Here is a 23,998-nt window from a genome sequence, read left to right as displayed (position 1 = left end):
AATGATGTGTCTTTAGCACAATGCAAACTGACATGCTTCTGATTATTTTATATTACCAAAATAATCATGTATTTTCTAGTTTTTAATTTGTTTTTTTCTCAACAGTGTGTAGTATTGACTGAGATGGAACTTTCATTGCAGAAGATGATCAATGACTTTTGCCGTTCTCAGTGCCCTCCAATTAAGGTAATTGTATTATATGGTAATGACATGTTGTTAACCAAAGGAAGAACACTTTCACTACTAGAATTTTTAACTTATTAATGGGTTATCTAAGAAGCTTTTTACATAGGATAATCACAATAAGTTTTTTTCATTAATTTTGGAATATTCATTTCCTATTTTTAAAATTAGGATCTAAGTTTGGTTTATAAACAGATTGCCAAAACTAAGGAATAATTAAGGTCAGGAGTGGAAAGGATGATAAACATTGAAATCATCATCTAATTTTTTTTCGATACGGAGTCTCACTCTGTCGCTCAGGCTGGAGTGCAGTGACATGATCTCGGCTCACCGCAACCTCTGCCTCCTGGGTTCAAGCTATTCTCCTGTCTCAGCCTCCTAAGTAGCTGAAATTATACAGGTGCCCACCACCACGCCTGGCTAATTTTTTGTATTTTTAGTAGAGGCAGGGTTTCACCATGTTGGCCAGGATGGTCTCGATCTCTTGACCTCATGATCTGCCTGCCTTGGCCTCCCAAAGTGCTGAGATTACAGGTGTGAGCCATTGTGCCCAACCTCTAATTTTAAATGTTGTTATGATGGTGATTTTCTAGAGGTTCAGTGGTTCATTCGATGAATATTTATTAAATATGTACTGGAGACAGTTTTAGCCACTAGAAATACATTAGTGAATAGAGACAAACAAGTTTTCTTACTCATGAAAATTACCTTCTGCTAGGGAAGATGTACAGTATACAAGAAAACAAATACATAATGTGTTTCTAATTGTTGCAAGCCCTATGATGAAAAAAAAATCTGAGTAAAGAAAAATAGAGAATGATAGCTGCATGATGTAAGGAGAGGGGCCAGTTTTGGTTCTCTTAGATTACAAGGTTAGAGAAGTCTTCCAAGACAACGTTTGAATAGAGCTCTGAATATGAGAAAGAACAGGCTATTAAAGATCAGGGGAAAAGCATTCAAAACAGGGGAATCAGCAAGTGTAAACATTTGCAAGTGTGAAAATCAGGTTGGTGGTTTTGAGGAACAATAAGAGGCAAGCAGGACCAAAACAGAGTTAGGTAAAGAGGAGAGAGGATAGTAGGAGTAAAATATATCAGAAGATTAGTTTGGGAGAAGTAGGTTGGGGGCCATATGTTATAAGATCTTTGAAAACGTTTGAGTTTTTAGGCCCATAAGTTTTGATCTGTTTTATATATATATATTTTTTTTATTTTATTTTTTCTTATTTTTTTTTTTATTGCATTTTAGGTTTTGGGGTACATGTGAACAACATGCAAGATTGTTGCATAGGTGCATACGTGGCAGTGTGATTTGCTGCCTTCCTCCCCTTCACCTATATCTGGCATTTCTCCCCATGCTATTTTATATTTTTAAAGTATCGCTATGGCTTGCTGTATGGAGAAAAGACTATAGTTGTAGTTTTCAAAGTGTGGTCCAGGGACACTAAGAATCCCTGAGACCCTTTCAGTGGGGTTCTGCCCAAACTGTTTTCATATTACTAAGATGTTAGTCAGCTTTTTCATTCTGATTCTCTTAGGGGGCATAGTGGAGTTTTCCCGAGTCTATATAATATGTGGTAATATCCTTGCTCTGACGATGGAATGTGTATATTGTGATTTAAATTTCTCTCAGTTTTAATTTCTAACACGGTGAATATTGATAAGTATAACTCACATAAACAAAAGCTCTTTGGGTCCTTAATAATTTTTAAGAATATGAAGGGGTCATGAAAGATAACTAAATAGAACTGTTGGATTATAAGAGTAGAGTAGAGGCAGCTAGACCAGTTATCAGCTATTGCAGTAGTCCAGCTAAGAGATGCTGATGGCGTCGGTTGATCGCAATCTCAGAGGAAGGTGGCTGTTGAGAGTGGTGATAATCCAGAATGGCTTCTCTGATCTATGTTGATAAGGAAAATGGAGAAACAGGCACTTGTGTGGCTGCTAAGGATGGGCTGAAGCTGGGGTCTGGACCTTCAGTCAAAGCCTTAAATGGGAGATCTCAAGTTGCAACACTACGTTTTGGCAGAACGTTTGATGCTCCACCAGCCTTACCTAAACCTACTAGAAAGGTTTTGGGAACTGTCAACAGAGCTACAGAAAAGGCAGTAAAGACCAGTGGACCTCTCAATCAAAAACAGCCAAGCTTTTCTGCCAAAAAGATGACTGGGAAGACTGTTAAAGCAAAAAGCTCTGTTCCTGCCTCAGATGATGCCTATCCAGAAATAGAAAAATTCTTTCCCTTCAATTCTCTAGACTTTAGAGTTTTGACCTGCCTGAAGAGCACCAGATTGCACACCTACCCTTGAGTTGAGTGCCTCTTATGATCCTTGACAAGGAGAGAGACCTTAAAAAGCTGTTTCAGCTGGGCCCCCCTTCACCTGTGAAGATGCCCTCTCCACCACGTGAATCCAATCTGTTGCAGTCTCCTTCAAGCATTCTGTTGACCCTGGATGTTGAATTGCCACCTGTTTGCTATGACATTGATATTTAAATTTTTTAGTGCTTTAGAGTTTGTATTAATAAAACATTCTTTAACAGAAAAAAAAAGAGATGCTGGTATCTTAGACAAGAGTTAGGAATAGAGATAATCAGAAGTCATTGAATTTGAGGTATCCTTTGATGAAAAAAAGTTGCAGGGAGATGGGGAGAGGACCTAACAGAATTTGTAGATAGATGAATGTGAATTGTGAAGGAAAGAGTGAGTGATCAAGAATGACTCCTAGATTTTTCTCCAGCATAATTAGGTGCATAGTGACATTGGGAGGAGGTTCAGATGGGAAAAAAATCAGTTTTTCGCTTGTAATTGAATTCGTTACTAACTTCATCTCCTTTGTTGTGGGGGTTGTTCCACTGGAAAAAGGAAAAAGCTATTTGTTTCTTTGAGTTAGGCACTAAGCCAAAATCATAATTTATGATGAGGTGTGTTGAACATTTTTGGATTGTGGTATTTACATAGCATATTTATACTCTGTAAAGGATTCATGCTGTGGTTTACAATTTATGCATGGGATTAAGACAGAATACCCAGTGAATTTACAATAGGGCACAGAGGTATTACAAAATTTTTTTTATGTAATACATATACTTTAAACTTTTAAAAAAAGCTTCTAAGTTTCTGCTCAGTTTTATGGCTTGAAAAAATGCTCTATGTACCTATTTTGATCAGTAAAGTCAATATATGATCAAATAGGAGGTGTCTCTGTTATCCATATCACTACTTCATATTATTGGGATTATAAATTATTTTAACATGTTCTTATACCGTAATATCAATATGCTTAATTTTATTAGAAAAACATTATTTTATGCAAGATTGGATGCATTACAGAATAAAGATTTCTCTTTATTAGCAGTAGCTCTAAAAATAGCTTTAAGCACAAAAATAATATCTTTACAAATTCTCAGAATAGAGACAATCCATGTGTTAGAATAATTGGCTTTTAATAAAACATTTATGATTTAAGAACTTAACAGTTTACCTTTCATGGCTTTGATTTGCGATGTCAGTTTTTTAGCTCTTTTTGTGTAGATGCTGCTCTCAGCTTTTAGCTCTATTTTGTTTTCCATTAACTCTGCTGCTTTTGGTAAATGAGCACTTCATTCCTGTCTCCTAAAATAACAAGTAAGAATTCACTGCTAGACTATTAAACCAAAGTATCTATTTCTTTTATGTTGTGCTTGAATTTTGTGACAAGCACAAAATTTAAAAATCACAGAATTTTTGTTATTTAAAAATCATAAAATTTATAAAAATGATATGCTGACATTGCGTCTAATTTTGTTATACTAGAAGTCTTTAGTAAAAGTACTGAAAATCTTTGATTCCTAAACCAGTCTACATCAGTTTATCCTGTTTATGATTTACTTTGTATTCTGTAGGGTGTACTTAATTATAAATGCAGTTGTCATGAAATGGCCTAAGATAGTAGAGGTAGTTTTTTTCTTCTTTACATAAATAAGCTTGAACTTGTTTTTGCCATTTTACAGTTTATCAGTGCAGATGTACATGGAATTTGGTCAAGGTTGTTTTGTGATTTCGGCGATGAATTTGAAGTTTTAGATACAACAGGAGAAGAACCAAAAGAAATTTTCATTTCAAACATAACGCAAGTATGATTATATTAATGACTTTAAAAATAAATTTTGTTAATGTGAATGCTGTTTTCAAAAAGGTGGTAGGTATTAGCACAGTATTACAGTGTGCAAAATTTGTTTTACAGTGTTTTAAGATAATAAGGGAATATTTAGCTAATTTGTTGACTGCATTATATTAAAATTGGAATATTGTTAAAAATATTTGAATTTCCTCTAACAAATAATACATGATAGGGCCAGGCACGGTGGCTCATGCCTACAATCCCAGCACTTTCAGAGGTTGATGGCGGCAGATCACTTGAGCTCAGGAGTTTGAGACCAGCCTGGGCCACATGGTGAAACCTCGTGTCTTACCAAAAATACAAAAAATTAGCTGGACATGGTGGTGTGTACCTGTGGTCTCAGGTAGGAGGCTGAGATGGGTAGATGGCTTAAACCAGAGAGGTGGACGTTGCAGTGAGCCACGCTCATGCTTCTGCTCTCCAGCCTGGGTGACAGAGTGAGACCCCATCTCAAAAATTAATAAAAAATAATAACACTTGATACAGCAACATTTGCTTGTCATAAATTTTAATTGTATTCTATGTTACCTCCTATGAGTCATGATTGTGATTCAGTATTTACTGAACTGTTTATTGTATCAGATAGTGGATGCATTATGTTGTTAGTCATCTAACCTAACACTCTAAAAGACATGCTTAATTCATATTAGAGAAAAGAATTTCTAATTTGTTATATTTCTAAAGCATTATTTAGAAGATGTAGAAAGTTTTGATTAACCTTCAAATCCAAAAGTCTGAATTTTCTAACCATACTCTTGATCATGCAAAAGTTCAATTTTTTATTCCATAAAAGAACTGCAGAAGTCATTATGATCCCCTTTTAATATCCTTTCGCCTAAATAATTTACTTTATTTGTACTCTTTGTAATCAGCTTATGTTAAAGTCCAAAAGAAGCCAAAACAAAGGAATGATAATATACTTTAACATATACTATTTGTAATTTGTACTTCTGTCTTGACACTTTATTTTTAAATCCAGTGTAATCTCATGGTGATAGAGACCCAGTACTGTCTCTCTCATGCCTTTTTAAGAAAAATTTATGGCCACATAAATTTTACAGTGTCTCATGCCTGTAATCCCAGCAGTTTGGGAGGCCGAGGCAGGCAGATCACAAGGTCAGGAGTTTGAGACCAGCATGCATGGTCAGCATGGTGAAACCCAGTCTCTACTAAAAATAAAAAAATTAGCCAGGCATAGTGGCATGCGCCTATAGTCCCAGCTACTCAAGAGGCTGAGGCAGGAGAATCACTTGAAACCGGCAGGCAGAGGTTGCATTGAGCTGAGATCGAGCCACTGCACTCCAGCCTGGGTGACAGAGCAAGACTCTGTCTCAAAAAAAAGAAACATGTATTGAAAAGTCTATGTATCTTTCTGAGTCCAGAGTGGTTTATTATTCTACCTGAGTTACTCTTTCAGGCATATTAGTGCCTAGCTAACCTTTTGCCTTCTCTAGTTGGTTTTAGTTTGTCCCTGAGAATAACACACAGAATAAATTCCGAAAGATGGTATGGATTCTTATTGCATTGCTGTTAATACTATAGGAAATAAGCTGATAAGCTACACAATATTTCTTTAAAGTGTTGTGCAAGCCATAAACTACCAGATTCCTATCTTTAAAATTTTTCTCCTTCTTGTTTTTATTCTTTGATCTTAAATGTTAGGCTTTTATCATTTATGCCTACAGTTTTTTCCAAAGTTTAAAACTGTTAGGTAACTTGGAATGTTTTTTATAAGTTACAGTAATTTTTGAATCTGTGAAATATTTGATAATTTCTGTGGAATCTTTGACCCATCTCCTACCAAACATAGAAATTACATTTTCAGCATTCATTTAAAAAATAGTAATAATTTAATCATTATTTTGTGATAGATTTTTAAAGGCTTGTTTTATTAACAGAATAATAGCTTGGAATTTTGGCTTTGAGGATTTTATGGTAACTTTCTCATTTTTGCTTAACATTTGAATTTGTACAAAAAGAATACATTAACTTCTTTTTTAATAAGTTACTCTTATTTTTAGGCAAATCCTGGCATTGTCACTTGTCTTGAAAATCATCCTCACAAACTTGAGACAGGACAATTCCTAACATTTCGAGAAATTAATGGAATGACAGGTTTAAATGGATCTATACAACAAATAACTGGTAAGTTAATGTGTTTTGTTCATTTATACTTATTCAGCACATGTATAGTTCAGACACTATACTTAGTGTTGGGAACAGAACGTCAACTTACAGAGACATGATCTGAAGCTCTTGGCCTCAAAATACTCAATCCAAGTGAAGACATTGTTAAACTGTGATGATATTGAGAGAATATAGGTATTCTGGGAACTCCAAACTTAGCAAAGAAACCTACCCAGTTTTGGGACAGCAGCAGTGGGACAGGGTGTCTTGATTAAAATGTGAAGGTTGCATTGGCTTAGAAAGGTGTTGAAAAGAAATTATTTATCGAGAGACAAACAGAAAAGGCTCAGATGCAAGACAGAACTAAAGGAACTACAAGAAATCTAATACAGCAGGGCTGGCAGGGAGAATTGAACTCAGAAGTTTTAATCTTAAGATATTTCGGAGGAAACTTTATCACATACTATAGGTGAGTGAAGATTTCTTCTACATGGTTGGTCAACATAGTCACCTAAGGAATGCAAGAAAGGGAGTAGGTTTTGGAGATAAGATAAAGAGTTTAGTTTAGCGTTGTTAAATCAGGTGGCAATGAAATATTTAAATGAAGATGTCTAGATATTGGTTGGATATATGTTCTTGTTCAGTGACTTGAATAAAATGGATGAATGTTGTGACTACAGGCAAGTTTGTTGGTTTGTTGGCAAGAAGTTTAAGGAGTCTTTTTTCATTGGACTAATGTGAAATCATTGCCCACAGAAAATGAAAGGTGCCAAAACCAGGAAAGAAGTAGACATTCTTAAAAATGGAAAGATGTCAGGCATCATATAGGGCCCATTTGAAGTTGAAGATAATGAATTTATAGCAGCATTAATCTGCATAATTTGTGTTTTTCCTTCAACCTTGTTTAAAAGAGTCAAAGACAGTACTAGACAACCCATAACTATATGGCATGCTTACACATATTTAGGGGAAATTGATTCAGTTTTATCTTTAGGGCATTTGAAAATATAATTATGTATTTAGTTTATAGACAGTAAATGGAATTTCTTTTTTTTAAATGATACAAAATATATCCTCAGGAGAGGGAAAAATCAATTCTTGTTACAAACTGTTTATAGATAAACAACTTTGAAACTATATTTAAGTATTTTTGGTAGCAAAATTATTTGATTTTGTTTCTCAACTACATGTAATTATTTTAAACACAGGTTCAGATAATAGATATTAAAGAATATGTTTGTTTTTATGAAAATTAATCATTTAGGATTATTATTTGTAAGTTGGGGTCCATGTTTTGTAACAAAACTGTTTGATTTTGTTTTCCAACTACATCAATTCTAAATACAGGTTCAAATCATAAATATTAAAGAATATGTCTATTTTATGAAAATTAATCATTTAGGATTACAATTTTGGGGTCCATGTTGTGGTGAACTGTGGTGATGGATCAGATTATGAGGCTGCCTGTATAAAGAGGAGCCACTGCATGTCAGGAAATAAAGAGAAAGAAAACCCACATTTTGTGTCAAAATTTCTTTGGAGGGAGGGATGAATAAGTTTAAATAGAGTGGCTGTTATAAATCTTTTTTTTGCTTAACATTTATAAATTGCTACTTACTGCTCTAAAGTAATAGCATTAGAAAGGTTGTTTTGTTTTTTTGTTTTTTTTGAGATAGCGTCTTGCTCTGCTGCCCAGGCTAGAGTGAGTGACATGATCATGGCTCACTGCAGCCTTGACCTCCTGGGCCCAAGTGATCCTCCCACTTCAGCCTCCCAAGTAGCTGAGATCACAGGCATGTGCCACCACTCCCGGCTAAGTTTTTTTATTTTTGTAGAGACAAGATCTCCCTATGTTGCCCAGGCTGGTCTGGAATCCAGGGCTTAAGTGATCCTCTCACCTTGGCTGCCCAGAGTGTTGGGATTACAGGCATGAAGGTCAAAAAAAAACCTCATATCCAGCCAAAAAATATTATGAAATAGCTCAAATAATACATACTTATTCTAGATATATATGTATGTATGTGTATATGTGTAAACATGGTTAAAAATGAGTCCTACTTCAGAATTCTTTTCCTCTCCAGAGGTAACAGCAGCTAAGTTTGGTGTTCACTCTGCTGACCATTCTATTTTATATATTTATTATATATACATGTATATATAGTACATATTACAGATTATATAATATATATATGCCTATATTATATATTAAGTAAAGAGGTGGGTTTACTTGATTTTTTTAACTTTATTTTTTGAAAAAGCAAATGGTTCAGAAAGTTTTCTGCCCAAACTTGATTTTACCTTCGTAGTTCTCTTTCACTACCACAGGTAACCACTATTCTTAGTTTATAGTATATTTGTTTTTAATGCAGAAGGAAGCACATTATACATGGTGCTGTCCTTTGCCTTTTTATTAAACAAAATAAATTTGTGATCTTTTTTCATTAGTAATTGGAGAACATCTTTTTTTTCCTTTAAACTTTTTTTTATGGCTACTTAATATGTCATAGTATAGATGAAAATGTTCTTAGCCCATATTTTTTCTTTTTAAGAAATGAGGATCTCACAATGTTACCCAGGCTGGAGTGCAGTGGCTATTCACAGGTGCATTTTGGCACACTACAGCTTCCTGGGTTCAAGTGATCCTGCTGCCTTGGCCTCCTGAATAACTGGGACTACAGGCACATGAACATTATGCCCAGACAGAGCATAATATTTTCCTGGTTTGGCATTTATCTTTTGATGTTGCTTATGATGAGTTTTTGTCATGCAGTTTTCTTTTTTATGTTTTTATAATCAAATTTTCAATCTTTTGTTTTATGGTTTTTATTTAGAGCGTTGCTTAGAAAAGCTTTTCTTACTCCTAGGTTTTAAAGGAATTTTCTCCCATACTTTTATCTAAGAAATTTTTCCTGTCTTTTTGACATTTAAAACTTTTATCCATTTGCAATAGTATTTTTCCAGATGTCTTTTTTCTCTAAAAGATTTATTGAATAGCCTTATCTTTTCCTTACTGATTGAGGTACCACCTTGATTGTGTCCTTTGTGTACTTGGGTATGTTTCTGAATTCTCTAATATATTCCAGTTGTCTGTTCATTAACCAGTACCATATTATATTAATTATTATGATAGGTAATTATTATATAATTGAAGCTTTATGATGTGTGTGTGTATATATATATATTTTTTTTTTTTTTTGCAATGGAGTTTTATTCTTGTTGCCCAGGGTGGAGTGCAATGCCACGATCTTGGCTCATCACAACCTCCGCCTCCTGGATTCCAGCAATTCTCCTGCCTCAGCCTCCTGAGTAGCTGGGATTAACAGGCATGCACCACCACACCAAGCTAATTTTTGTATTTTTAGTAGAGATGGGGTTTCTCTATGTTGGTCAGATTGGTCTTGAACTCTAGACCTCAGGTGATCCACCTGCCTCAGCCTCCCAAAGTATTGGGATTATAGGCGTGAGCCACTGTTCCCAGCCTATGATATATTTTAATAACTAATAATGAGTACCCCTCATTATTCTTTTTCTCTAAGTTTTCTTGGTTATTTTTAAGTCCTAGAGTTAACATTGGAAAAAATACTGTCTAGTTCCCCACCCTCCTCCCAGCTCTTCATTAAAACAAACAAAAAAAACTCACTATGCTGGAATCTTTTTAATTTTTTAAATTAGGGAGAATTAATAATTTTTTTTTTTTTGAGACAGTCTCACTCTGTCTTCAGGCTGTAGTGCAGTGGCAACGATCTTGGCTCACTGCAACCTCTGCCTCCCGGGTTCAAGCTATTCTCCTGCCTCAGCCTCCCAAGTAGCTAGGATTACAGGTGCCTGCCACCACACCCAACTAATTTTTGTATTTTTAGTAGAGACTGGGTTTCACCATGTTGGCCAGGATGGTCTCAAAATCTTGACCTCGTGATCTGCCTGCCTCGGCCTCCCAAAGTGCTGGGATTACAGGTGTGAGCCGCCATGCCCAGCTGTGATGTAATATTTTTATGACAATAAGAGTTTAAATTTAAATATCTGTATCCCTTTGTAATGATTAAAAAAATTTTTTTTCTAGTGATATCGCCATTTTCTTTTAGTATTGGTGACACTACAGAACTGGAACCATATTTACATGGAGGCATAGCTGTCCAAGTTAAGACTCCTAAAATATTTTGCTTTGTAAGTATTTTTTCTGCTTAAAAAATATTTCTTTACAGAAAAAGAAGGCAGAAGAAACAAAGGAATAAAATAACTATTCAGTTAACCAAACAGTTTAAAGGTGGAACAGAATTTTTTTTTCTCTTTTTTCATTTGTACCAGCTTCGAGGGAAATGGAATTAATCTAATGAAATAAATGGATAAAATAGATATTAACAAAAAACTTGCACATTTTTTATAGCCAGAATACCATGTACATATAGTTGAGATAAAAAGGTTTGGTACTGACTTGAAGTACTGAAAGGAACTATACCTTTGTGAATCATCAATGAGTTGATCATACTTATTACAATTTACTTTCTAAAACAAGAAATAAAACTAATATATTTTCAAGATTTAGGAAGAGTTGTTTTGCTGTATTATTTTCTAAAATGGAATTATTTAAATTATACTTGTTAATCCTGGTTTTTAAATTTAATTTTATAAATTTCAAAACAGTATACATGTTGAGAATGTAAAATAATTTCTAAAAACTATTGTCATTGAAAGGAAAATATAAATACCTGAACAGAGAGAAACTAGACACTACTAGTGTCGAGGAGCTAAGGTATCACCTGCTACTTAAGTCCTTGGGCTCCTTCTCAGGATAAGCTAACACATCATTGTTTTTTCTTATAAGTTCTCAAGATTTTAACTTAATTGCCTTTCCTTTTCCAGAACTGTTAACAACTCTAGTTGTTTATAAGGTTTTGTTCAAGCCAATGTTAGAATAAAACAGTAAATTAAAATAACATATCTAGTCAGATGTGCTTCTGCATATCTCTTTGTGCTTTGTCTCCAACTTTTAATTGGATATGTCTCAATTTTAGATTGGGTGGCTGTTTTGGGGTTGTTTTGGAGGTTTTTGTTTGTTTTGCCTTTGTGTTCTTTACAAAGAACAGAAGATTTTAATCAGTCTTGATAACCTGGTATCAGAAAAATATGGTCGCTTTTAGATTAAAATAGTACTTTTTTTAAATATGCAAATGTTTTTACTAATTGTTCCCAAATTTACTATGCGGAGCTGGTTGTTTTGATGCATTTAACTTTTTTTTTTTTTGAAGTGTGGTCATAAGACTTGTAGCTAATTTATATTTCAGTTAAACATGTCAGCTCAGACCTCTGGGTGAGTACCCTAGCTTTTAGTGCATTGACATATAACAGTATATTTTATCAAAAAATCACTTATTCACTCTGAAGTAATGATTTTTTTTTCTCCTGTCAGGAACCACTGGAGAGGCAGATAAAACATCCAAAGTGCCTTATTGTGGATTTTAGCAAACCTGAGGTAAATAAACACTTTGCAGGTTTGAGAGAGGCAGCAGAATCGGAGATGAGAATTAATGAGTGATTATAAAGTTAAAATGGAATAACCATGTAGATATCTTGTTGTGGGCCTTATTATATGAGTATGATAGAGGTTATACTCATGTATCTGCAGTTGACTCCCGAGGATTAAAAATAGGAATTTGTATCATAGAAAAAAATGTTAAAATAATAGGAAAAAGTTTCACTTTTATAATGATTTTCCAATTTTGATAATTAAAAGAAAATTTCAATAACTTGCACAAAGATGATCTTATTAAGAGATTTTCTGAATCATATCCTTTTACATAGTACATATTTCTTACCAAAAAAAGCTTTGAGTATATATATATTCTATTTAAAAAAAAATCAGTGGATGTAATTTTGTAGCAGTAAATGTATTTGTGATAAAGAACTAACAGTTTCCAAATTCATAAATTTTAATAAGGAAAGGGGATTAGATCATTTACCTTTATGGCCTTGAGTTTAAGTCATTTATCTTCTCTAAGCTTCAGCTTTCTTATTTGTTAGGTAGAGTTAATAATAATATTAAGCTAATGTATTTGTTGTGATGGTTAAATAATGTTTTAAAAGTGTTTAGCACAGTACCTAGGATGTATAAGCACTCAGTAAATATTGGTCAATTGTTAATGTTTTCAATAGGCACCTTTAGAGATTCATACAGCTATGCTTGCCTTGGACCAGTTTCAGGAGAAATACAATCGCAAGCCAAATGTTGGGTAATGTTTTATGTTTAAAAATATCCATTTTCCTTTTTATAAAAGTAGTAATTCAGAAATTATAATTTAAAAAGTAACTATGCCCTTTGTAATTACAGTACCAATAGATATGCCAAGCTGTGTAAACATTTATTATGACTCTCTGGTCCTTTTCCTGCTGGGAGTAGAGAAATCAGTTTATAAAAGTGGAATCATACTAAATGTGAAATTTCCTAAAAAGTAAAGCTTTTTAAAACAAAAAATTTCTGAGAATTACTGAATTATTAACCCATGGTAATTTTTGTTTTTTAACTTTATACCCTATTAAGTCAGTACTAAGAGTGCTATTGCAGAAGGTTTTTGCTTTTTATATTTGGGATTAAATCTTGGGGTTGGGTGTGGTGGCTCATATCTGTAATCCCAGGACTTCAGGAGGCTGAGGCGGGTGGATCACTTGAGGCCAGGAGTTCGAGATCAGCCTGGCTAACATGGCAAACTAAAAACACAAACTAAATTACTGGGCGTGGTGCCATGCGCCTGTAATCGCAGCTACTTGGGAGGTTAAGACACTGATCACTTGAACCCAGGAGGCAGAGGTTGCAGTGAGCCAAGATTGCACCACTGCACTACAGCCTGAGTGACAGAGTGAGACTGTCTCAAAAAAAAAAAAAAGACTAAATCTTATTTATATACTGATATGAGTATGATTTTGAAGTAATGTATTTATAAGCCAGTCATCTTTAAATCGGTAAAACATTTTGTGCTACCTGTTGGCAAAATCCCACACTCTTTTATATATTTCATAAATTTTAATTTTGAGTATGTCCTACTGTTTGTGGCAGTTGAGAAAATTAAAGTTAGATTTTCTTGTTTTGAGTTATAGATGCCAAAAAGATTCAGAAGAACTGCTGAAACTAGCAACATCTATAAGTGAAACCTTGGAAGAGAAGGTGAATATTGAAAGTTATGGCTGTCAGAATATTTGTTAATACATAAGTGTATTATATTAGTATTCCCTTATATCTTCTCTATATGTTAGGATTCTTTTATCCTTCACATCCAGCTTTGCTACTCTGTGGCATTAGACAACCTTTTTCACTTTGTTCTGTTTTAGTTTATAAATCTATAAAATAGAGTTAACCTGTCTTCATAGGGTTATTGTGAACATTAAATGATTTAATTTTATAAAGTACTTAGAAATGCCATGTAACATATAGTAATTACTATTCACTGCTGCTGCTGTTTTATTGTTAGTATTATTATTATTTATTATTCTGTTCTGGTTTACGTGATTTGTTAACACACTAAAACTTATATGTTAGCTTTCTTACAAGTCACTTGTTTTATGCACTATACATTCACATTTCTTTTTTTTTTTTCTTTCTTTTTTTTTTTTTGAGAAGGAGTTTCACTCTCGTTACCCAGGCTGGAGTGCACTCACCGCAACCTCCGTCTCCTGGGTTCAAGCAATTCTCCTGCCTCAGCCTCCCGAGTAGCTGGGACTACAGGCATGTGCCACCATGCCCAGCTAATTTTTGTATTTTTAGTAGAGACGGGGTTTCACCATGTTGACCAGGATGGTCTTGATCTCTTGACCTTGTGATCCACCCGTCTCGGCCTCCCAAAGTGCTGGGATTATAGGCGTGAGCCACCGCACCCAGCCACATTCACATTTCTTTATCACATTTTGCATATCAGATTTAGATTTAAACATGTCACCGAGAAAATGTTTTTTTGTGTTATGATGCCAGTGCCTGCTAGTCAACAGTTTTATTTAAGCAGCTATAAACATGGTGATGTTTGTGCAATTATTTGAAGATTCTATAATTTTTGGTTTTATTTTATAAAAATGAGAGGGAAGTGTATTAGTCCATTCTCACTCACACTGCTATGAAGAAATACTGTGTGTTTCATCTTCATCTTATCTAATAGTTTTACCAGGTTATATTTCAGAGTTGATTATTTAGTAAAGTTTCCCACATACACCATAAGCTCATTGTGATATGTGGATTCAGATGTTGTTTTATTTAAGTATTACTTTCCTTTTCTGGAAGAGTAGAATAGATCATTTCTGTTCTTAGTCCTGATTTAAGGATTTTCCCCCCCCAACATTGCCAAGTGCTTGTTAAGAATGTATAATTTATTCTCTTAAATTACCTTTGACTTTTAGTTAGTTGTGGGGGTGTAGATTTTCAGTAACTGAAATGTTTTGATTCTAGTTTTCTGTTTTCTTCTTACATTAGCTTTGTATAGTAAGTCATTTTTGTGCTTTCTTTTTGTACAGGGTAAGGGTTTTAGGTGCTTTTTAGATTCCTAATTTTGTAGCACTTTCTTCTCTTAGGATACTGAAAAGGAGCTTTTAATGGATGACTCTTTTGTGGTGGAGAGATTTGAGTGTGTTTTCTAGGTCTCTTTGATTTTTACCAAATCTTTACCATTTCTCTCTTTAGCATTCTCTCTCAAAGGATGTCTCCCCTCTTTTGTTTACATCTTGCTCTCCCAGGATGACATTCTTTGAAGGTTGAGACGCCAGTTTTATACCTCTCATCAGTATTTTCTGTACTTAGTGTGGGACTTTCTTTTTCTTAGGACTGTGCTTTGTTACCATTAGACCTTTCACTCTCTTCTGTGATCTCTTCATATTTTCTGCTCTCTGTCCAAGATTGTAGCATTGTGAAATCCAGAGATAGCTCTGTTGGAGTTTGCAATCTGTCTTTCTACTTACAAGTAATTTGAAATTTATAATATTCTGTTTTCTAGTAATACTGAAGCCTTGTTAGTGTTTTATTTCTCTTCTTGTGGTTATGCATGTGTTTTGGAGATTATGTAGGGAAATTTAGATATAGGCTGCTGTTGTTATCCTAGGATAACCAAAAATTCCCAAAATTTAGATGTTTGTTTACTAAAAAAATAAAGAATCCTGGGAGGTTGCATAACCTAATGGTGAGAATAAACCTATAAAATTGAACTTTTTGGATTCAAATCCGGACTTCACCATTTACTAGCTATAAAATCTTGAATATGTTACTTAATTTTTCAGTGTTTCAGTTTTCTTACTTGTATAATAGAAATTATATTTATAAGGATTACTTTGAAGATTATGTAAGGACTTAATACACAACCTGGTATGGTAAGCACTCATTAATACTGTTATTATCATTCTTATCATTATTTTAATGTTATCACCACCAACAATATCCGCATTCAAAAACTGCAGAATTTAAAATGTAATTGATCTTGGTTGAGGTTAGTGCTCAATAGTTGTAAATAATGAGATATAGGAAATTGAAATGGAGGGGTGGATGAGTGAGTAAATAGTAACCATTTTGTATCACAAATATCTTTGAAAGTGTAATAAGAACTCTTCTCTTTCCCCTCCTACATGTATAAGAACTGTTCTTTTACATAGGATTTCAGAAGATTAATTAGGCCAACTTGAAGTTTAGGGTTAAAATTAAGATTACTGATGTTTAAAGAATAGGAAGAGAAAGAGAAAACAGAGCTTATGAAAAGATCTTTGTCATGTATAAGAAATTATGCTAAAACAATAGATCTAAAATTCAGTTTTCCAATATTTCCTTTAAAATATTCTATTTTAAGAAACATAACTTTCAGTGTAATTGAAAACATTAGCTCTAACAATGTATTGTGTCGTTATTCATTGCAGTTTTTATTTACAACTTCCAACACAAACTGATAGCTCATCATTTTTAAGATCATTTTATTTTCATTTATCTTAGTTCAGGATTTTCTCAGAGTAGTTTTTATTAACAAACTTTTTTAAAAACTGTTTATTTGTAAATATGACTGACTGGCATCACAGAACTGTTCTTTGACAAAAACTATAAATGGAAGATATTTGAGTTAATTATAAATGATGCCCTAGAGTGACGTATAGAGTCCAAAAACAAAAATGGGCAGGCAGTAGTAAAGGAAGACACTACTTAAGTAACATGCAAATGAGTCTGTCTTCATGAAATTGTGACATTTTTAGAGCTATTTAGTAGGGGAATTGAATAGCTTTTTTCGAAGTTCTAATTCTAACATTTAGTCATTAAAATTTTAAGTGTACTGTGTAAATGCTGTTAATGTAATTGTCTTTTATGGCTTTTGTTTTAGCCTGATGTAAATGCTGACATTGTGCATTGGCTCTCTTGGACTGCTCAAGGCTTTTTATCCCCACTTGCTGCAGCAGTAGGAGGTGTTGCCAGCCAAGAAGTATTGAAAGCTGTGACAGGAAAATTTTCTCCTTTGTGCCAGTGGGTTAGTTCTGTTTTTAAGGTCGATTTCTTTACTCATGAAATGAATGTGTTATGTATTACAATGTAGTATTAATATATTAGAAAAGCAACCCTAAAATACTTTTTGATGCATGAAAAAGATGCAAGCAGTGTGCCTCCAACATTTGATTCTGTGATTGAAATTAACAAGATGATATTTTAGGGCTATTGAGATAAGCCTGAAGTTGCCTTCTCAGATGTATTTCCCTTAGTTGTGATAGTAAAGGAATGAATATTCTATCCTTATCAGTAATTGTTCTCCAGTACCATAAGCTTAGCATTCTCAGGCTCTCAATACTCTTGAATTTGTTCCATGGAATCTTTTACTTTTACTATCGTGAATCTTCAGGTTCCCTTTCTAGGTATAAACTTACAAAAGTGGAGAACATGGGAGTGGTACAGGTTTTAGAGTTGCATGGGGTATGAACATCACAAGATGGAATAAAAACCCCCATTTATTTTACCTGAAGAAATAATTGGCACAAGGTATGAAAAGATACTGCCTCCAGGCCATTTCTCTGTTGAAATACCATAAACATTTATCATTTTTTTATATTTTGAAAGGTACTCACGTAATTCTATTTTGCTGCTGAATTCTTTATGTTAACACAGAATCCAAGTACTTTACTAAAAAGTCTGCTTTAAAGATAACTTAGGCAGAGCACAGTGGCTCAGGCTTGTAATCACAGCACTTTGAGAGGCTGAAGCTGGCGGATCATGAGGTCAGGAGATTGAGACCATCCTGGCTAACACAGTGAAACTCCATTTCTACTAAAAATATGAAGAATTAACCGGGTGTGGTGGCACACTCCTTTAATCCCAGCTACTTGGGATGCTGAGGCAGGATAATCCCTTACACCCAGGAGGCGGAGGTTGCAGTGAGCAGAGATCATACCACTGCACTCCAGTCTGGGCGACAGAGTGAGACTCTGTCTCAAAAACAAAACAAAACAAAAAAAAACAAATATGACTGTGTTGACATCATGAGAAATAATAAAAATTAATTGTTAATATAGATTCTATGTTATAATAAAATAAATAACCATTTTATTGTGTTCAAATTTAGCCACACAAGTTAATTAAATGAAAATGAGAGTAAGATTCAATTTTGTTCTTCATTAACTTAAGCTAATTATCTTTGGTATTTTTTAAAATGCTGAAATTTTGGTTTCCTAGATTATTTTTCTATATTGTGTATAACTATAGATGACATACAGTGTATCCAAGCTAAAAAATAAATACAGAGTAAGTACTTTCTTCTCAAAAAGTAATAAATTTCTTGTACAAATATAGCTGAAATTGAATGGGGGCTTCCAAAGCTTTTGTGTAGTTATGAAAAATAGATTTGGAGGTGAAATTTCCTTTGGTTTAAAATTAGAATACATCATGTTTAGTGACATGAATCAAATTATATATTTTAATGGTCACCTCAGGTTTTACAATTATTTTAATGAGAGAATATAATAATGTATATTACATATTTTTAATTATATTTTTAAATATTTTACTCTGAATTGCCAGATTTTAATCACTTTTTCCTTAATGATTATTAAATAACTATAAAGGAACTTCTTTTTATAGTAATTTAAGTTTCATATATAATAATTATGTTTTTAATCTTCTACTTTAAGTTATATCTTGAAGCAGCCGATATTGTCGAATCACTAGGCAAACCTGAATGTGAAGAATTTCTCCCACGGTAATAATGAAATTTCTCTTGCTTTTTATAAGAGGCAAATCGATTTTTTTTTTACGTTTCATCTAAACATAGCTTTGTTTTATATGTCTTTTCTCCTAAATCACTTATGTAGCTGTTTTTTCTCTATTTAGGAGTTAAGTGTCATAATAATGTCATATCTCTTTACTAACTGATAGTGAATACAAAGTTTTAAATTCTATGCGATGAGAATAGTTAGCATTTAAAATACCTTAATGATGTTAGATGGAAAAAAACTGCTACATTCAGTCTTTATTTATATAAGTCATTCTTTTTTATTTTTTTGAGACGAAGTTTCGCTCGTTACCCAGACTAGAGTGCGATGGCGCGATCTCGGCTCACCGCAACCTCTACCTCCTGGGTTCAGGCAATTCTCCTGCCTCAGCCTCTTGAGTAGCTGGGATTACAGGCACGCGCCACCATCCCCAGCTAATTTTTTGTATTAGTAGAGACGGAGTTTCACCATGTTGACCAGGATGGTCTCGATCTCTTGACCTCATGATCCACCCGCCTCGGCCTCCCAAAGTGCTGGAATTACAGGCTTGAGCCACCGCGCCCGGCCATATAAGTCATTCTTTACTTTTTTGGGTCATAAGTCTTTTTGAGAATGAAAAGTTTAGAATAATTTCTCCCTAAAATAAACATAACCCAAATTTCTGCCTTTGATTTTAAATGGGTTATCAGCTCCAAAGCCCATCCATAGATTTTTCTAAGAACTTTGCTTAAAAATCTCTGGCTTAGGAAAATTTTTTTTCTAGACAAACCAAAGTCACTTTCACTTATTTGTATTTAGACTATTAAGTCAAGTGGAAAAAGGAAAACTGGATTTCTTTATGGGGGCTTTTCTTTTTCAATTAAGATAGTTCATCAGATTGATTAGGGGAAACTTTTAAAGAATATTCCATTTTAAAGTACAACGTTAAATTGGTATTAATGACAATGAAACTAATTTTAATGTTTTTTATTCTTTTCTGTTTTTTTGGTATATGTTATTTTTTTCAGAGGAGATAGATATGATGCCTTAAGAGCCTGCATTGGAGACACTTTGTGTCAGAAACTGCAAAATTTAAATATCTTCTTAGTAAGTATGAATAATCATGGGAATAAGTAGTATGTTCAAACTGCTATCATATATCATTAAGTTTATTAAAACAAATTTGAATCTAAGTGTGTAAAGTACAAGTGAATTTAAAAATGCTAAAATGTTGGTTTCCTAGATTATTTTCCTATACCGTATATCATTATAGATGATATACAGTGTAACCAACCTAAAAAATAAATACAGAGTAAGTACTTTCTGAGACCATATGGCCTGTAGAGCTGAAATTATTTGCTGTCTGGCCCTTTGCAGAAAAAGTTTTCAGTCCTCTGGTCTAACTAATATATTTAAAGTAAAAGGATGAGTATGATAATTTTGAACATTGGATTATATTCTAGCAATATGTTTGAGAATTTGTAGGTTTTTTAAATTTTTTACTCATTAAATGAAGGAATATATAAGTGTATTCTGTATTTTTTTTTTAATTTTTTTTTTTTTTTTTTTGAGACAGATTCTCTCTCTCTTTCCCAGGCTGGAGTGCAGTGGCATGATCTCCACTCACTGCAACCTCCGCCTCTGGGTTCAAGCGATTGTTTTCCCTCAGCTTCCTGAGTAGCTGGAACTACAGGCACGCACCACCACACATGACTGATTTTTGTATTTTCAATAGAGATGGGGTTTCACTATATTGGCCAGGCTGGTCTTGAACTCCTGACCTTGTGATCTGCCCACCTCAGCCTCCCGAAGTGCTGGGATTACAGGCGTGAGCCACCACACCCAGCCTATCTGTGTTTCTTAATTGCCTTAGTGCATTGGCAGGGAAATTTTCCCCAATAACATAAAACTCCTCTTCCTGCCATTTATTGTTATTATAATTAGCCCTGAAAATTACTGCTGATTCTTACTAATCATCTTTAAAATAATGTTTTGAAAATGAGCTATTACTGAGCTTTTTACATGCATATGGAATCTAGTATTATTAATTTTAGATAATAGAAGTCTTAGAATAGTTTTATGCAGCAAATGAGTTTTGAGAAATAACCAAAAGGGAGGAATCATTTTTATTAAAATGTACTAACATTATATTGTGTTTATTTCAATCTTGCATAAGTGGCTCAATGTTTGACATATATTTGGAATTTTTTAATGTGTTCTGTTTAAAGAAATTATAAAATTATGTTTTTCCTTACTGGGTTTATACTTTTTTTTTTTCTTTGAAACACAGTGGTAAAATAAACCTGTTAAATATTTCAAAGTAAAATGAGTCACAAATGATCAAGTTATTTTAATCTGATATATACCGTTTTTCTCTTCCATAGGTAGGATGTGGAGCTATAGGCTGTGAAATGTTAAAAAATTTTGCTTTACTTGGTGTTGGTACAAGCAAAGAGAAAGGAATGGTAAGAATCAATCCTTGAGAGTTAAAAGTTTATATTTCTGTTGTTGCCCTTTTTTCAGCTATATTCGACTACATAAATCTGAAGTATCAATTTTTGCAAATAGAGCATTGAACTAAAAATTGATTCTCATGCCCTTCTGACCACTTTTCGAAACTTAAGTTACCTTATAGCAAATTACTTCTCTTTCTTTTGTAGCAAATTAATTCTTTCCTCAGTTTTCTTCTCTACTACTGTGAAACTGGCATTTGTGCTACTTACCTCATAACATTATTGTGAAGATCAAATGTGAAAGGGCTTTGCAAAATATAAAATATGTTGTTACTTCTTTTAGATAGTGTTTATTAATTGTTAAATCTTTAAGATAACTGAAGCTAACATCACAGAGTTGCAGAGTACTCAGTTGTAGTTTCAATTAGTGAATATTAAAAGTAGTAGGAAAAATACAGTGTAAAATTTAAATTCTTAAGACTCTAAATGTGAGTTAATTGCAAGCCATGTCATATATTTAAATAGAAATTTATTTCACTGGTGCTTGTTTTGCCTTTAAGGATGTAAACTAGCTTCCATTAGTGAGTTCATAGATTTATCATGGTGACTAACAGAAGACTAATTAAATAGCTAAAATTTATATGATAGTTCACCTTTTATAGTTTATTAAACTGGGCTTTTTATTCCAATTCGAAAGAGCATTCATTATATCATAGTTACAGGCAGATGTTCCATGTTTATATTAACATGTCCTAAATACTGCTCCACAAACCACTATTATTTCTGGTGATTTTGAAAGGGATATAAAAAGAAAAAAGTCTTTGGTTACATCAGTTTAGGAATCACCTGAATACTTTAACTCCTTGGAAATTCATGATGCACATTAGCATATAAAGGTCAGGAAAAGAACTGTAGTGAAGAAACCTACTGACTTCAGATAACAAAACAAGGTAAGTTAATGTGGACAGGCTTCTGTACTACTGCAAACACATAGACTTACTGTATACATTTTTTTTAAGTCCTTAGATAAATACCTTTTATTTTTTTCACTGTTATTCACCAACCAGATCTTTGTCTTAGAGGGCCCATACTGGTTATGCAGCATGGGCAATAGTATTTTTAAAAATCTTAGTAAATGTAGGCAATTTCTTTAGGGTTAATCATCTTTCAAAGGGCCTTGGGAATGTCCTTCAAACAGAATATATAACTTAGAATATCTGTTCCTGTTTGAAATAATTTAGGCAGGTTGAAAGAGTTTGATAAAGGGAAATTCTGTATTTAATCTTTCATTGTAAATTATATTTGCAGTGAAAGAGTTTATACTTTTTTTAAAGTGTTTACATATGTAGCCAAGCTGAAAAGAGAAATTCCCAGATGCTAGGAACCAAGAGAGAAGAACAAATCCTGAGTTGAAAGCCATTTACAAGTGTTTCTGTCTTGAATGTCTGTCCAAAACCTTAAGTAAAAACTGAAGTCACAAATGAGAAATTGAAACTCACAGCATGTGCCACACCCAGATCTGGGGTCCAAAATTATATCGTGTAAAAACTTTAAGCAGAGAAAGTAATATAACAAATTTAGATCTACTAAAACTTCCAGACCTTTAAAGCAAATGTAAAACTGTATCATGATGATAATAGCACACTCAGGATTATGCAGAAAAATCAGCCTTCATTAAACACAATTCAAATTTAAAAATTACTATTCCCTAGAAAGGGAACCACTTCAAGAATCAGCTATGGCAAATAAAAGAATTAGTCTCCTAAGAATTATAGGTAATAGAAGTGCTACCAATAATAGAAAACTTTACAGAAAATAGAACAAACTTTAAAGTTAAAAGCGATTAGAGATAAAGAGGACTAGAAACAGGAAAAAAGAGACTGAAAGTTTTACAGCAAGCCAAGTAAGAATTTCTGTATAATCACTAATATTAAGATTCAAATATAACTGAGGTGAGAATGGACAAATCAAAGGTAAATATAAATACCCAGAATGTGGTGCAGAAAGATATCTTTTTTTAATGAAAGAGAGTGGATTTGCAAGGTCCAACATAGGTCTAGTAGAATTTCCAGAGATAAAGATAAGGGAGAAGAAGCAATATATTCCAAAGACAATGACAAAAGTTCTCAGAGTTGAAGAAAGACAAGTGTTTTCAAATTAGAAGATAAACTAGTCCCAAACAAATCAAAAGCAGAGATTAAAAAAAGAGATTGCATAATAGACTTTTCATCAGCAATAAATAGAAGATAATGGAAGCATATCTTCATAGTGTAAGGGAAAATTACTATTAACCTAGATTTTCATACTAAGTTTAAGAGGGAGAGCAAAGAAAGATAGTCGACAAATAAAATGGTGAAAGATTACTACTTAATGGTTCTTATTGAAAGATGTTAGGTTGTGTGGGCAGTGTATAAAGGGTATGCAGAGGCATTTGTCAGCATTCATTGATTTACATAAGCATTGATTTTTAAAAACCTTGGAGTGAGAGGGTTAAAAGTTTAAGTGTAACTTGATCTTATAGAAAGCAAACTGGAGAGGTCCAAATTAAATGGTTTAGATATTCTCAGTGTTCAGGAGGAAGATAAAAATTTTAATTAGTTTTAGATCTTAAGTCACCTGAGCATGTTAAAATTTTGAGCATAACCACATAACATTAGGTACTTAGATTCTAAACAAGTTTGGGGAGTTGGGGGCAGTAGGAATTAAGAAAACTTGGTCAGTCCAGTAGAAAGCAAAAATAGAGGGGAATGAAAAAGTGGAGGTGGAAGGAAAAAGCCTTATTGTCAGTGAACAATGAATTGATTAAGCTTTTTTGTTAAAAGATATTTTCTGATTGACCTTTTCTCTATTAAAAGAGACACTCTCTAACATAATTACACAGAAATATTAAAAATATCAA

General features: G+C 33.4%; 1 protein-coding gene and 1 pseudogene across 2 annotated transcripts in view; both read left to right on the top strand.

Annotated features, from left to right (window-relative positions):
- UBA6 (ubiquitin like modifier activating enzyme 6) overlaps positions 1–23,998 on the top strand; it is a 74,526-nt gene that overhangs the window by 27,846 nt on the left and 22,682 nt on the right. For both annotated transcript variants that reach the window (XM_012473422.2, XM_012473423.2), the window contains exons 7-17: positions 106–186; positions 4,173–4,295; positions 6,364–6,487; positions 10,530–10,633; positions 11,877–11,939; positions 12,620–12,696; positions 13,559–13,625; positions 16,795–16,938; positions 18,587–18,654; positions 19,675–19,753; positions 21,031–21,111. In XM_012473422.2, coding sequence (XP_012328845.2) covers positions 106–186; positions 4,173–4,295; positions 6,364–6,487; positions 10,530–10,633; positions 11,877–11,939; positions 12,620–12,696; positions 13,559–13,625; positions 16,795–16,938; positions 18,587–18,654; positions 19,675–19,753; positions 21,031–21,111 — 1,011 coding nt within the window. The remainder of the gene's footprint in view (positions 1–105; positions 187–4,172; positions 4,296–6,363; positions 6,488–10,529; positions 10,634–11,876; positions 11,940–12,619; positions 12,697–13,558; positions 13,626–16,794; positions 16,939–18,586; positions 18,655–19,674; positions 19,754–21,030; positions 21,112–23,998) is intronic.
- On the top strand, positions 1,451–3,814 carry LOC105731580 (securin-like; annotated as a pseudogene).

Source organism: Aotus nancymaae, unplaced genomic scaffold (assembly GCF_030222135.1).
Source record: "Aotus nancymaae isolate 86718 unplaced genomic scaffold, 86718_ANA_hifiasm-v0.15.2.pri h1tg000006l, whole genome shotgun sequence".
Classification (NCBI taxonomy): Eukaryota; Metazoa; Chordata; class Mammalia; order Primates; family Aotidae; genus Aotus; species Aotus nancymaae.
This window is presented reverse-complemented; position numbering and strand designations above follow the sequence as displayed.